Source organism: Erinaceus europaeus, chromosome 2 (genome assembly GCF_950295315.1).
Source record: "Erinaceus europaeus chromosome 2, mEriEur2.1, whole genome shotgun sequence".
In the NCBI taxonomy this organism is placed as follows: domain Eukaryota; kingdom Metazoa; phylum Chordata; class Mammalia; order Eulipotyphla; family Erinaceidae; genus Erinaceus; species Erinaceus europaeus.
In genome coordinates, this window is record NC_080163.1 from 16,848,082 (window position 1) to 16,864,150 (window position 16,069).

At 41.3% G+C, this 16,069-nt stretch overlaps 1 protein-coding gene across 2 annotated transcripts in view; it reads right to left on the reverse strand.

The window, feature by feature from the left end:
• Positions 1 to 1,235: 1,235 nt before the first annotated feature.
• The window catches only part of PGGT1B (protein geranylgeranyltransferase type I subunit beta), a 30,826-nt gene continuing 15,992 nt past the window's right edge, over positions 1,236 to 16,069 (reverse strand). Inside the window, exons 7-10 of one of the 2 annotated variants that reach the window (XR_009545662.1) lie at positions 10,294 to 10,478; positions 8,810 to 8,918; positions 1,817 to 2,274; positions 1,236 to 1,329 (exon numbers count right to left, since the gene is read on the reverse strand). Coding sequence is in view for 1 of the 2 variants with exons in the window: in XM_016187615.2 (XP_016043101.1) it covers positions 2,093 to 2,274; positions 8,810 to 8,918; positions 10,294 to 10,478 (476 nt within the window). In the remaining variant the exon portion in view is untranslated. Of the gene's footprint in view, positions 2,275 to 8,809; positions 8,919 to 10,293; positions 10,479 to 16,069 lie in introns of both variants that reach the window. The other variant, XM_016187615.2, reaches the window with a different exon arrangement.

The window sequence follows — 16,069 nt, forward strand, 5'->3', positions numbered from 1 at the left end:
ACCGGGAACCTTATGCAGGTCCTTGCATTTTGTGCCACATGCGCTTAACCCACTGCACTACCACCTGACTCCTGGAAACACTAATTCTTTTAGTTCCAAGGACTCTTTATTTCACAAAGTGATCATAAAGATTATATATGTCTCTATCTGATATCTAGGTTTATAGTTCTTCCTTCCCAGTATTTACATAGTGTTTCTGCCCCTTTGACTTACTGCCCCTGTCCTGCCCAATTTAGTTTTCAATTCTAGTGGCTTCTCCACAATGAATTTTTGTCTCACAACTTATAATAGCTCTACAGGGACAGGCATATAATTATCAGATGTCACTCTATCGAAAATGGAAACACTCAGGAACCTTGCAGTTGCAGCTTCTGAATTGAGCCTGGTCTACAGCTCATTTTAATGAGAGGCTGCAGGCAGTGTACAGTCCTATTCTCAAACAACCAAGTAGGCTGGGCTGTACCTCTGTCTGGTTTCACCACTGGGGAAATGAGGTTCAAGATCACACTTCTGAGCTGTCAGGGTTGGGACATACACCCAAGTCATCTGACTTCGGACACCGGCTTACTAAATTAAAACTCAGACAATGGTCAGTTTTCAAACTATTGACACTACTGGCTAAAGTCCTATGTGGATTTAAATTGAATATTTATAAATGATTTCAAGATCTGTTTAAAACTACACTATGTAGGTTAGACCTGAACACACTAAAGCCTGCTCCAGGAGGTGATGGCCAGGTTGGGATGAAAGGCAGCATACACTGCTCAGGTGAGCCATTTTTGTCACCCTCATCACCAAAATTTCAAACCCAGCTCTTTCAGCAAGGTTCCTTTCTCTACATCAGTACTAGGTACATCTTGGAACATGACTGAACAACCTGTGATGGCTGTGATTTACTGAGAAACTGATCATAATGAAGACAAGTCTTTACACTATGTCTTTTGTAGTAAACTTGTTCATACGGGGGGGGGGGAGAGTAAGAGTAAAAATTCAGTTCTTAACACCTAAATGATTGATTTCACTCCCACCTACCTGAAAATATAAAAATTCAAGTGACTATGTATGGCAATGCACCGTAAAAATTTACTTGAGTAATTCTGTTTTTTTAGTTTTTTTTTTTTTTACTTATTTAAGTTGCAAAAAAATATAAAACCACTGGTCTAAAATGAGAGCCATTAACACACTGAGAACTAACAAAACAAAAAAAACAAACAAGCCAGATGAGTAAAACCAACTCAGGTATAAAAGTATAATTTATAATATCACATATCTCAGAAAAATAAGCAAAAGCACTAAGTCTGTTGCCATCTAGATGAGGTCATCTTCACTCTGGGGAGTGGGGAAGCAATGATTTGAGATTAAAGGTGAACATGTAACGATTATTTACACACAAAACTTTTCCATACACAACCACACACAATTAAATTACTTTTCCCTTAGCTACGCATATAATAGTCTTCTTAAAATAATCTCCGTTTAGAAAAGTATTGTATTAGCTGAGGCTATTCATTCTTGTTAGGCAAATTTCATTTACATAGGCCCCAGGAGTCCAATTGGCAATTGGCACAGTTTTAAGACAAAATAAGTTATTCTTCCATCAAAGGTTTTATAGGATCATCTGTTTTCAAAGAATAATCCCAGATACTTCATTAAAAACAATTTTCTATTACCAGCCGTCAAGCATTTTAAGATGATCACAAAGATTATCAATGCTTTATGAACCGTAAACTTGTTTTGATGGTGTGTCCAGTTTATAATGGGATACGATTTGTACTGAAGAGTTGTTTTTTTTTAAAAAAAAAGATAACCTACATACCTACAATTAATTTGCTGAATTTTAGAAATACAAATATCAACACTGAAGACCACAACAGAGCTCACTGAGATTCCAACATCAACACGGATATTCTTGAAATCCAGTAGTACAAAGGTCACTGGCTCAAGACCGTCACCCCAAGTCAGTTCAGCACAAGATTTGATTGTAAGACTACCCCTGAAAAAAAGAGCACACTTGGTTATACATGGCTTTTACCCTTGGGCTACAGTTACCCGAGAGATTCCCCTTCTTCTCCTCCTCCTCCTCCAAAGTTAGTCATGTGGAGTTGTGGGCCTTCTCTAAGCACTGTGTAGAGTCCTTGGATTGCCAACTCTGATGAAGATCCCGAAGACGGTCAGAAGTCCGTGTGCTGACATTCAGGGCGGGGTGGACTTTACGAATTCCACTTTCCTCCATTAGTGACAGGCCACAGATGCCAAAGTATGCATGCAAGGCATCTGAAAGAGAAGCATTTGGGTCATCACAGGCATTCTCATTTGCACAACGGACAAAAATACTTTAGCTATTCTCAATCTGCATTTCTCCACATTGAACATAAACTCAATACATTAAACATAAACTGCATTTCTCCACATATTAAACATAAACTCGAAGGGGAAACATGAGTTTTGGAAACATGAGTTTCTGAAACATGTCCTCACATCATCTCCAACACCAGCATTTTAAATTTATTAGAGTATCTTTCCCCCCCCCCCCAGAAGACATTATTCGTAAGAGAAAACCGTTTTCTGTGGGAGAGGTGACCTTCTCAACATGTTTTGATTAGACGACAAAGAACAGCAGCTATACAAAACACCTCCTAACATCAGCCGTTCCCTCTTTTGCTTTCTACAGGATACAAAAACACAATGTTTTAAAAGTAACATAAAAGGGATTTTTTAACGCAACGATTGCCATCTCAACATGCTTCACTTCAGACTGTGTCCAGAGACTTCACGTGTGAAATGACAACCCTTCAGCTTCATTACTCGGGTGAGACCTTTCCTTTTATAATATACTCTAATTCCATCTCAGGTGGTTCACTTTCTAACAAGCTTTGGGTCCATGATTGCTCAACAATTTGGCTTCGTATGTTAACTCTCTTTTCAGTCACCAGGAGCCAGATGTCATCAGGATGCCGGCCAGGCTTCCCTGGACTGAAGACCCCACCAATGTGTCCTGGAGCTCAGCTTCCCCAGAGACCCACCCTACTAGGGAAAGAGAGAGGCAGACTGGGAGTATGGATCCACCAGTCAATGCCCATGTTCAGCGGGGAAGCAATTACAGAAGCCAGACCTTCCACCTTCTGCAACCCTCAATGACCCTGGGTCCATGCTCCCAGAGGGATAGAGAATGGGAAAGCTATCAGGGGAGGGGGTGGGATATGGAGATTGGGTGGTGGGAATTGTGTGGAGTTGTACCCCTCCTACCCTATGGTTTTGTTAATTAATCCTTTCTTAAATAAAAAGGAAAAAAAAAGGGATTTTTTTCTTTTTCCTTCCGTCCGTCCTTCCTTCCTTTTTTTGCCTTCAGGGTTGTTGCTGGGGTTTGGTGCCTGCGGTAAGAATCCATTTGCTCATGGTGGCCACCTCCTGTTGGTGTTGTCGGACAGAAGAGAGATTGAGAGAGGAGGGGGAAGACGGGGTGGGGGAGAGAAAGACAGACACCTGCAGACCTGCTTCACTGCTTGTGAAGAGACCTCCCCCACCCCGAAGGTGGGAAGCCGGGGGCTCAAACCGGGATCTTTGTGTGGGTCCTTGCACTTTGTACTATGTGTGCTTAACCCAGTGCACTACTACCCAGCCCCCAAAGGAATTTTTTTTTTCTTCTTAAAACTGAAAGCAAATCTTGGAACCTGGGGAACATTGCCCCTTCCCACTGAATCTAACCTCTGACAATTCCTGAACTATGCACATACGATCCTAATATGAAGACCTGTGTCCATAGCAGCACAATGTGTAATAGCCAAAGCCTGGAGGCAGACCAGGAGTCCAATAACAGTGTGGCAAAAAAACAAACAAGCAAACAAAACCTATGTCATATATACACAATGGACTATTACTCAGCTGTTAAAGATGAGGTCAGCACCTTTGTGTCATCTTGGATGGAACCGGAGGACATTATGTTAAATGAGTTAAGCCAAAAAGAGAAGACTAAACACCAAATGATCTCACTTCTTTTTGTTTTTTTTTAATTTTTTTAATATTTATTTATTTTCCCTTTTGTTGCCCTTGTTGTTTAACATTATTGTGGTTATTGATGTCATCATTGCTGTTGGCTAGGACAGAGAGAAATGGAGAGAGGAGGGGAAGACAGAGAGGGGGAGAGAAAGATAGACACCTGTTGCAGACCTGCTTCACCGCCTGTGAAGCGACTCCCCTGCAGGTGGGGAGCCGGGGGCTTGAACCGGGATCCTTCTGCTGGTCCTTGCGCTTTGCGCCACGTGCGCTTAACCGGCTGCGCCACCGCCCGACTCCCATGATCTCACTTCTAAGAGGGACTTGGTGAATAGGAACAGGGAGGGAGAACATGGAATGAAAAGTGAACTAGGCACGGTGTACTGCATCAATACAAAGGGCTTGGGGGAGAAGAAGGGTGTGGTGGAAGAGAACTGTGCAGAATGAAACTGTACTCACGTGTCAGTGACTGCACCGTAAAGCAGGAAGCCCCTCAGTTAAGAACAAAATCCACTCATTCAAGGGCCATATCCCTCCGCACCCCCCCCCCCCCCATGGTCATAGCTGCACTATTTACAACAGTCAAGAATGTGGAAGCAGCCTAAATGTCCAATGACAGGTGACTGGATAGAAAAGTTATGGGACATAGAGTCAAGGGAACACTACCTACCCTGGAATCAAAAAAGCAAAGACTGAACTGGAGAAGTGCGTGCCGAGTGACATGAGTCAAAAGGTACAAGTACTGGGTGGTTCTGCTCAGATGTGGAATGCTGATGACTAAAACAAATGATCTTGCTCGAACAACTGTAACCAAGTTGTCTCTCGGACTCTGTGAGAACACTGGCAAAAAGGTTATGGTGACTTACACTGATCATATAGGGTTATAAAGTTATTCCCCCTGAGGTTTCATAGCTTTGTAAAACTGTTAAATCACTAATGAAGGGAAAAGTTAAAAGTGTTTATCTGAGTATCATTTATTATTACAAACATGACAAAGAGTTGTGCTTACTCAAATGTTATCTGATTAAAGGTATCTTCATTAATGGCCTGCCCAATTTCCCTGGATAGCTTTCCATGGGATTCTTGGGTTTCATCTGGATAAATTTCTTTTAATTTCAGATCACAAAAACAAATCATATGTTCCCTGTAGAATTTTGATTCTTAAAGAGTTTCTTTGTCATTTTCATAGTTTCCTTGTAGCCATTTTAAAATTACTTAAGGCAGGAAGCAACTCCATTGGACCGTCCAGAAATGAGGAAACTTTACGCAGGAACTGACACAACAGAAAGTGAGAGAAAATACATTGGGAATGACATCAATGAGGAGCTGTATAAAATTTAAAATCTGGGAGTTGGGCAGTAGTGCAGCGGGTCAAGTTCATGTGGTACAAAGCACAAAGACCGGCATAAGGATCCCAGTTCGAGCCCCTGGTTCCCCACCTTCAGGGAGTCTCTTCAGAGGCGGTGAAGCAGGTCTGCAGGTGTCTCTCTCGTCCCCCTCTCTGTCTTCCCTCCTCTCTCCATTTCTCTCTGTTCTATCCAACAAAAATAACAACAATGACAATAAATAACAAGGGCAACAAAAGGGGAAAAATATATAAAAAATTAAAATTTTCCTAGATCTCTAAAATTATTTATTTCTCAAAAGGATTTTCATTATAGCCAATGAATCAGAATTTAACTACTGTATTTTACGTCTATGTTATATATGTGTGTATGTGTGTGATACACAGGAGAGTGAGACTCGTGGCCAGGCAGTGGTGCACACATTACAGTGTTCAAGGACCTGAGTTCAAGCTCCTGGTTTTCACCTGCACGGGGAAAACTTCACAAAAGGTGAAGTAGGGCTTCAGATGTCTTTCTGTCCCCCTCCTCTTTCAATTTCTCTCTGTCTCTATTCAATAATAAATAAAAAGATTTAAAAAAAAGCGAGACTCATCTGTAGATAATGTATTCAAGCACTTTAAATATTCAATACATTCTCCATAACAACATTTGATGATTTCTACATATTTCATCTATAAACATATACAAAAATTTATGTCAAACATACTAGCAGACTTATAGAAAGCAAAAGAAAGTTAATTTTAAAAGCAAGAATCATTTTGGTGGTCTGGCAAGTGAAATAGTAGTAGAATGCAGGATTGTAACCATGAGATTTGGAGTAAAGCCCTAGCATTGACCATACTAGACCGAAGCCTTGGTTTTCTCATTCAAAAAAAAAAGGGGGGGGGGAGGAATTTTAAACAACTAACAGTTTCTACAAGCTCTAGGAGCAGGCTTGTCATATAAACTCAATTCCACATACAAACGTAAGTTCTGTAGTACAGAAATTCTGAGGACATGGTGACGTATTTGTAAAAAGTATTACTTTCGTGGTCTGGGAGGTAGCGCAGTGGATAAAGCATAGGATTTTTAACCATGAGGTCCTGAGTTCAATCCCCAGCAGCACATGTACCAGAGTGATGTCTGGTTCTTTCCATCTCTCTCCCCTATCTTTCTCATGAACAAATAAGAAAATTTTATACACACACACACACACACACACACACACACACACACATATATTACTTCCAAGCATTTACACCACTAGTAAAGTCAACAGATTCTTTTGAGAAATGCTAACAATTTTTCTTTCTGTAAATTGATTATTATCATTTTATTATAACCAGGGTTACCACTTGGGTTCGGCGCCCACATAATGAATCCACAACTCCTGGCAGCTATTCCCCCCCCCCCCTTTCCTAAAGGTAGGGAGCAGGGGTCTTGAACCTAGATCCTTGGGTGCACCACTGCCTGCCCCACAAAAGAATTTTCTTGTAGAAAAAGCCACTGAGGCTGGGTGGTGGTGTACCTGGTTGAGCATACACATTATGGTGCGCAAGGATTTGGGATTAAGACCCTGGGCCTCACCTGTAGAGGAATGCTAAACTAGTGGTGAACAACGCTGCATGTAGGTGTCTTGCTCTCTCCCTCCCTCTCAATTTCTGTCTCAGTAATAGTAATAAAAAGGCTTCTCTAACTGCTCAGAAGGAATTAGTGTGTTTACACCAAAATGCTCCCAGGGACCATGATTGCCCTATGCCCAATCTTTGCTAAAACAGCACCATGCACTCAAGGAAAACCATGAGTGGCACCATGACCAAAATCATTCTTTTTAAAAAAGGTGTATTTATTGGGAGTCGGTCGGTAGCGCAGCGGGTTAAGCGCACATGGCACAAAGCATGAGGATTGGTGTAAGGATCCCGGTTCGAGCCCCTGGCTCCCCATCTGCAGGGGAGTAGCTTCACAGGCGGTGAAGCAGGTTTGCAGGTGTCTATCTTTCTCTCCTCCTCTCTGTCTTCTCTTCCTCTCTCCATTTCTCTCTGTCCTATCCAATGACGACGCCATCAGTAACAACAATAATTACAACAACAATGAAAAACAAGGGCAACAAAAGGGAAAATAAATAAATAAATATAAAAAAATAGAAACCGATATTCTAAAAAAAAAAAGAAAAGAAAAAAGATGTATTTATTTATTTACTCACGTGAAAGAGACAGAGAAAGAAGCAGAGCCTCACTGTGGAAAACGTAATGCCTTTGATCTAATTTGGATCTCAGGCTTTTTAGTTCAAGGCTTCAGTCACTGGGCCACTTTTCTTAAATAAATCTATAGCATTTTAGATAGATAAGTTTTAAATGTCATCTTGCCTTAGGAAAGGCTACAGTTTATTTCTAAAAGGGCACAGTTTGCATGTCAATACAGCCATGTATAGGTGTGAGAAACAGTTCGTATTCATATCAGTTACAGAAATAAAAGTTGTTTTTAAATGAAACAATTTTTTTAGGTTTTTTTTTCCCCTTTTGTTGGCCTTGTTATCATTGTTGTTACTGCTGTTATCGTTGTTGGATAGGACCGAGAGAAATCGAGAGAGGAGGGGAAGACAGAGGGGGAGAGAAAGACACCTGTAGACCTGCTTCACCGCCTGTGAAGGGAACCCCCTGCAGGTGGGGCCGGGGGCTCAAATCGGGATCCTGAAGCTGGTCCGTGTGCTTTCCGCCATGTGCGCTTAACCCACTGTGCCACCGCCTGGCTCCCAGAATTAAAAGTTTTAGGAATAGACAAGGTGATAGTTTCACAGTTTTGTGAGGACTCAAGCTCCAGCCCTTGGCCACCACATGGGGGCAGGATGCAAAGAAGCTTTGTGAGAAATAGAGCAGTGCGGTGATCTCTCCTGCTGTCTAAAAACAAACTAACAATTGCCAGATGTGGTGCAATCCTGTACCCATGAAGACCCCGAGGAAAGCTGGGTGGCAAAATCAATCAGTCTAACTGCAGCAGGACATTTTTATAGCCCCATTCTTTCTTTCTTTTTTTTTTTTTTTTTTAAATTTTTTATTTAAGAAAGGATTAGTGAACAAAAACATAAGGTAGGATGGGTACAACTCCACACAATTCCCACCACCCAATCCCCATAACCCACCCCCTCCCATGGTAGCTTTCCCATTCTCTATCCCTCTGGGAGCATGGACCCAGGGTCGTTGAGGGTTGCAGAAGGTAGAAGGTCTGGTTTCTGTAATTGCTTCCCCGCTGAACATGGGCGTTGACTGGTCGGTCCATACCCCCAGTCTGCCTCTCTCTTTCCCTAGTAAGCCCCATTCTTTCTTGATGCCTTCATACATATAGAACGTAAACGGACCTAAACTTATGCAAGTTAATAAGACACAGTTTTATCTAATCTGAGCTTTACAACAGTGGCTAAGTTTTCTATCATATGTTCACTCTGTAAAGATGTTTTAAGATCTACTTAAGGAGTTTAAAAAAAAAAAAATTACCTGGATGACTGTCTGGCCACTTGGCAAATCCCCCTATGAGACGATCTTGAGTTGCTAAGATGTAGTTCCTATTTTTCTCAAAGTTAGTGTACTGGAAAATTTTCAGAAGCTGAAACGACACAGAAACTATGTATTATAGACAACAAGCTTTCACATGGGCTCATTTTTCAGATACCATAGCTCTGAATGTGCTTTTCTCTTCAGAAAGTCCTTGGTCGAGCCTTTGGGAACTTCAGCTCATCATGATCTGTTTTATAGACTGTATTACTCAAACCTCTTGCTAGTCAGTGAATTTGGGATCTGTCCAGCTTAGTCTGTTCTGTTAAATAGTGAAATTTTGTCACCCAATTTTTAATTCTTATAGTAAAACTGTAAGCTTAGTTCCACTGATTTTTTTTTTTTTTTACTTATTTTCCCTTGTCTTTTTATGTTGTAGTTATTATTGCTGTTGTCGTTGTTAGACAGGGAGAGAGAAACGGAGAGAGGAGGGGAAGACAGAGAGGGGGAGAGAAAGATAGACACCTGCAGACTTGCTTCACCACCTGTGAAGGGACTCCCCTGCAGGTGGGGAGCGGGGGTTCGAACTGGGATCCTTATGCCGGTCCTTGCACTTCGTGCCACGTGCACTTGACCCGCTGAGCTACCACCCAACTCCCTCCCAGTTCCACTGATTTTTAAATCCATCAAATGGCACTCTTCTCCCCACTCCACCCGCCCCATTAGGTATATCAACATGTGGCAGAGAGAAATATGAAAAATGGGTGAATCTGAGTGAACAGGTTACAATGCACAAGGACCCAGGTTGGTTCAAGCCCCCGGTCCCCACCTGTAAGGGGAAAGCTTTGCACGTGGTGAAGCAGTGCTGGAGGTGTCTTTCTGTCTCGCTTCCTCTCTAAGTCTCCTTTCCCACTCAATTTCTGGCTGTCTCTATCCAATAAATAAATAAATGAAGATAATTAAAAGAGAGTGTGAGAGATGGGAAGGTTGGACGATTAAAAAAAAAAACAAAAAAAAAAAGAAAGAAAATACATAAACCTATCTGTATTTTTCAGAAAGTTTATACAAGTAATAATAATAATAAAAAAAGGAACATCTAAAAAAGGGTTTGACAGGAATAATCCACATTTCATCTTTTGATGGTAGTATCTTCCTCCAAAGCCTTTGCAGGCATGTTCAAAAATCCCTGCTCAGTGATGGACAACTGGTCAGTTTCAGTAGCAAGATTTGACCAATCTGATACCTTCTTTCTTACTTTAGTATTAGTCACCTGATTTTTATAGGAATGGACATTTTCACATAGCACAACAGATAAGTGAATTCTATGGGGAAACATAACAGAAGACTAGCTTGGCCAGAGAGAAACGGGAAAACAGAAAAAGCTTCGACCCAACAGTATTTGCTGAACAGCGCCAAGGTCAAACTCTTGGAATATGATTCATGTTAACACCAGAGTCCAGACGCCTCAGTTTTGCTGCTCCTCTTACCTTTAGAGTCGCTCCCACCCAAAAGGAATAACAGGTGTCCACAGGCTTATTGGGTCTTCCGTGGTAACCGTTCTGCTGCCTCATTATACACCATCGCTTTATCCTGTTCAGTTCTTTTTCGGAAAAGACTTCTTCCAGTTTACCCATCAGACACAATGAGGCAATGCCGCAAAAAGTTGATCCTCCTGTAAAGAAAAACCACGTACAAATTTAAAATTCAAATGAAATGCCAAGGGACATGTCCTAAAATGGCTGTGGGAAAAGGGATGAAAATGCTTAGAACGGGTGTTGGGCAGGGTGCAGCGGGTTAAGCACACGTGGCGCAAAGCATGAGGACGGGTGTAAGGATCCTGGTTCGAGCCCCCAGCTCCCCACCAGCAGGGGAGTTGCTTCACAGGCGGTGAAGCAGGTCTGCAGGTGTCTATCTTTCTCTCCCCCTCTCGTTTTCCCCTCCTCTCTCCATTTCTCTCTGTCCTATCTAATAACGATGACATCAACAGCAAATAATAACTACAGCAACAATAAAAACAAGGGCAACAAAAGGGAAAATAAGTAAAAATTTTTAAAAAATGCGTAGAACATAATAAAATGGTGGCCCGGGAGGTGGCGCAGTGGATAAAGCATTGGGCTCTCAAGCATGAGGTCCTGAGTTTGATCCCCGGCAGCACATGTACCAGAGTGATGTCTGGTTCTTTCTCTCTCCTCCTATCTTTCTCATTTAATAAGTCAATAAAATATTAAAAAATTAATTAATTAATGAAAAGTAATTTAAACCTAAGTGACAATTAGGTTTATAAGTAGTCACCAGGTGGGGGCTGGACAGCAGTGCATCTAATAAAGATCACTATGCTTAAGGACCTGTAGGGGAAGAAGCTTCAACGAGCAGTGAAGCAGTGTGATAGGTGTCTCTCTCTTTCCCCCTCTATCCCTCTTCTCTCTATTTATATCTCTATGAGAAAAAAGCCACTTGGAGCAGTTGATTCATAGTACAGGCATTCAGCCCTAGCAATAATCCTTGTGGTAATAAGAAAATAATTAAAAATCACCAGGCATTGAAAGGAAATGGTGAATTATTTTAAACCTATAATGAACATTTTACTCATGAGAAAAATGGAGTACTCAGAAAAAATAAAGACTTTTAAAATCATATATGGTTGATGACAGAGAGGAACTAAAATTTAGGACAATTCTTCCTGTTCACGACTCTGCTGAGTCTGATTTTAAATCTTTTAAAGACAGGATATTTGTACATTACTTATGAACTGGGGTTTTAGCTCTCTGAAACTACAGACGAATTCTTACATTTCATGTAAGCTAGACGAGGTTAATAGATAAAATGCTGAGTCAACACAAGAACACTGTGCTTAAACAAGGGGTTGAGGTAGGGAAAGAGGAAGAAACATTTCCTGGAATGTGCATGAGCCGGGAATTGAACCCGGGCCTCCCATGTGGCAGGTGAGAATTCTACCACTGAACCACCCAAAAATCTTCATCTACAATATTCTTGGCTTTAGGTTCACGATTAGGCAACACTTTGTTCTGCTTTATTATCTTAACTTTTTTTCAGTCACCAGGTTCCAGATGCTACCATGATGCCTACTTGACTCCCCTGGGCAGACGACCCCACTATGTGTCCTGCCTAGCGCCTTGCCCCACTAGGGAAAGAGAGAGACAGGCTGGGAGTATGGATCAACCTGTCAACGCCCATGTTCAGTGGGGAAGCAATTACAGAAGTCAGACCTTCCACCTTCTGCACCCCACAATGACCCTGGGTCCACACTCCCAGAGGGTTAAAGAATAAGAAAGCTGTCAGGGGAGGAGGTGGGATATGGAGTTTTGGTGGTGGGAATTGTACCCCTCATCCTACGGTTTTTGTCAGTGTTTCCATTTTATAAATAAAAATTAAAAAGAAACAAAGAAACCTTTCCTTCCTTTTTTTTTTACCAGAGCACTGCTGAGCTCTGGCTAATGGTGGCTGGGGGATTGAACATGGGACTCTGAAGCCTCAGGCACAGGCACTAAAGTCTCTTTGCATAGCCATTACACTATCTAGCCCCCTCCCCCCTCAATCCACTCTGACTGTGAGATATTGAATAATCTCACCTTCCCCAACATTCCACTCCCTGAATATGTGAATGATACCTGTCCAGGAAAAGGGGACTCTGCACATGTTAAGCTAAGGCTCTTGAATTGGGGAGGCCCCTTGGAATAGCTAGGAGTGCCCTAAGTACAGCCACAAGTGTCCTCTTAAGAGGGGAGCAGAGGGAGATGTAACTGTAGCCAAAGGTGGCAACGTGACTAGTGGAGCAAGGTGAGAGGAAGTCAAGGCAAGCCAGCAGCCAGCAGTCACCCGAAGCTGGAAGAGCAAAGGAACAGACTCCCTCTTCACCCCCATACCTCCAAGTAAGAACCAGCCCTGCTTACATGTCTCGGTTTCAACGATCAGGTTAAGAGGTGTGTGATTTTTAAGTCTATTTTCACATGTTAAGATGGTGCAAATGTGGTGTTTTGTAATTTTTAATGAGGAGCTGATCTATCAAAAAACATCACTTGAGTGGTCCAGGAGGTGGAACAGTGGTAAAACTTTGGACTCTCAAGCATGAGGGTCCTGAGTTTGATCCCCGGCAGCACATGTGCAAGAGTGATGTCTGGTTCTTTCTCTCTCCTCCTGTCTTTCTCATAAATAAATAAAATCTTTATATATATATATATATATATATATGTATATATAAAAACATCACTTGAGTCTCACCTTAAGAAATTATCCTGGGAGTCGGGCAGTAGCACAGTGAGTTAAGCGCAGGTGGCGCAAAGCACAAGAACCGGTATAAGGATCCTGGTTTGAGTCCCCGGCTCCCCATCTGTAGGGGAGTCACTTCACAGGTGGTGAAGCAGGTCTGCAGGTGTCTATCTTTCTCTCCCCCTCTCTGTCTTCCCCTCCTCTCTCCATTTCTCTCTGCCCTATCCATAACAACATCAATAATAACCACAGTAACTACGACAATAAAAAAACAAGGGCAACAAAAGGGAATAAATAAAAAAAAAAAAAAAAGAAATTATCCCAACATGTCTTCACACTCGTGAGGCTTGAATGGGTTAACAGAAAACACTGAAGGAGGGACTGGGTGGCCGCTCAGCCAGTAGAGAGCACACCTCACCGTGAGGCAGGAGGATCAAGTGTGAGCCCCTAGGATCCACCTGCAGGGGGTGGGAAGCTTCACAAGGAGTGAACAGTGTTGCAGATGTTTTCTTACCCTTTTCTCCCTTTCTCCCCTCTAACTCTGTCTCTCATACCCAAAACAACAAAGATGGCCACCAAGGGCAGTGAAGCAGTATAGGCAACAAGCCCTACTGATAGCCCTGGTGGTAAAGAAAGGGAAAATACTGTATGACTCCCTTTTTTTTTTTTTTTTTTACTTTATTGGGGGATTGTTTTACAGTTGACAGTAAATACAATAGTTTGTACATGCATAACAGTACAACCCCCACTAGGTCCTCTGCCATTCTGTTCCAGGACCTGAACTCCCCCCACACCAACCCACCCGAGTCTTTTACTTTGGTGCAATACACCAACTCCAGTCCAAGTTCTACTTAGTGTTTTCTCTTCTGATCTTGCTTTTCAACTTCTGCCTGTGAATGAGATCATCCCATATTCATCCTTCTGTTTCTGACTTACTTCACTAATATGATTTCTTCAAGCTCCATCCAAGATGGGCTCAAAGTGGCGAAATCACCATTTTCACTCTGAAAATGTCCAATAGTTCTAGTTTATCTATCTTCTCATTTAGCTCCTTCGTTTCTTTGTTTTCTGCCTGGATGATCTGTCAAGTTGAGAGAGTGGGGTGTTGAACTCCCCTACAATTACTGTGATGCTGTTAATATATTGCTGTAGCTCTTTCAGTAGATGTTTGATTTATTTAGATGGCCTCTCCTTGGGTACATAGATGTTAATAATCATTAAGTTCTCTTGATTGACTGATCCTCTGAGCACTAAGTAATGTCCATCCCTATCTTTTTATTTATTTTAAGGTCTGTCATGTCAGATATAATCATAGGTGTTCCTGCCATTTTTTTGTTGTCCATTGACTTATATGGTAGTTTTCCATCCTTTCACTTTGAGTCTGTGTTTGTCTTATTGAGTTAGGTGAGATTCCTGCAGACAACATATGGTTGGGCTGTGTTTTCTCATCCATCTTCCTATTCTGTGCCTTTTAATAGGTGAATCCAGGCCATTGGCATTTATTGATATCAAAGATTGAAGATATTTTAAAGACATTATTGTAGATTTTTAGAGTGTTCTGATATATGGCATGTTTATGGTGATCTGACTGTTTATAGGTGACCTTTCAGAACTTCTTGCAGGGCAGGCTTGGTGATAGGTAATTCCTTCAACTGCTGCTTGTCTGAGGTTTTTATGCCTCCATCTAAGTCTGAATGAGTCTAGCAGGATACAGTAGTCTTGGTTGAAAGCCTCTGTCATTGAGCACTTGATAGATATCTTGCCATTCTCTTCTAGCCTGTAGTGTTTGTGTGGAGAAATCTGCTGTTAAACTTAAGGGTTTTCCTCTGTAGGTGACTCTGTTTTTCTCTTGCAGCCTTCAGGATCTTTTCTTTATTCTTTTTCCTTTTCATTCTAAATATGATGTGTCTTGGTGTTTTTAAGTCTGGGTTAATTCTGTAAGGGACCCTCTGGGCTTCTTGAACCTTTATGTCTTTTACGTTGTCTAGTCTAGGGAAGTTATCAGCTATTATATCCTATAGATGCTTTCTTCCCCTATAATGCGTATATTACTTCTTTTGAAGTCATCCCATAGGTTTCTGTTGTTGTTTTCAGTATCTTTTAATCTCTTTTTTGAGATCTCTTACTTCTTAGTTTTCTCTAATTGTCCCCAGTCTTGCTAATTCTGTTTTATGCCCCATTTATTCTTTTTTTAGTCATAACATATATAATTTATAAAGCTGATTCCTTCATACAGAATGAAAATGAAAGGGTCATTATAAATCTCATTTGAAATAATTTATTTTTAGGGTCCTGTCTTAAAAATTATATTTAATATCAGCTTGGAATTCTAAGTCCCTGTGAAGGATAACTGGTTATAAATGTCAGAAGTGAGAAAGTAATTTGAGCTGCACATTTTTAACTTGTTGACTTTCTAGCAGTAGACTGACAGAGGTGAGATGCCTAGTCTGGCTCTCCTTGATGCCTCATTTATTCTATTCTCTCTCCTTTGCTGTTTTCTGTAGCTCAGCTGTTTTGCTACTCTTTTCTGATACTGTCTTGATTTTTCAGCTAGTTGTGCTCTTAGCTCAGCTATTTCAGCTTTCAGCTCTCTAACTCAGAAAGTTAGTGCTTTCTTTCACAGTCTCATTTGTTGTTTCTGCATTTCTGACGATGATTCTTTCAAACTCCTTCCTCACTTCTGTGACTAATCCTCAGCTAGCGTCTGGATATTGATCTCATTCTTCTGTGCTTCTACCTTTGGGGGGCTTTTAGCTGAACTTTTGTCCTGGTTCATTTCTCCAATGTTTCTCTTTGGCTTAACCATTATTATAGTGTGTTATAAGGTCCTTTCTCAGTACTTTTCAGTCAATTGATAACTTTTGCCTGGATTGACTTGTATCTAAATAAGACACTTAAGAGTTCACAGTTGTGGAAATTAACAGTTGTTTCAATGTTATCTCAATTCCTGAGTTGAAGCACAGTGGTTTTTAAAAGTTTCTTTTGTTCTTTTTCTTCCCTGTAGGCTATGATAGCCTGGGGGCTTTTTAGCTATAA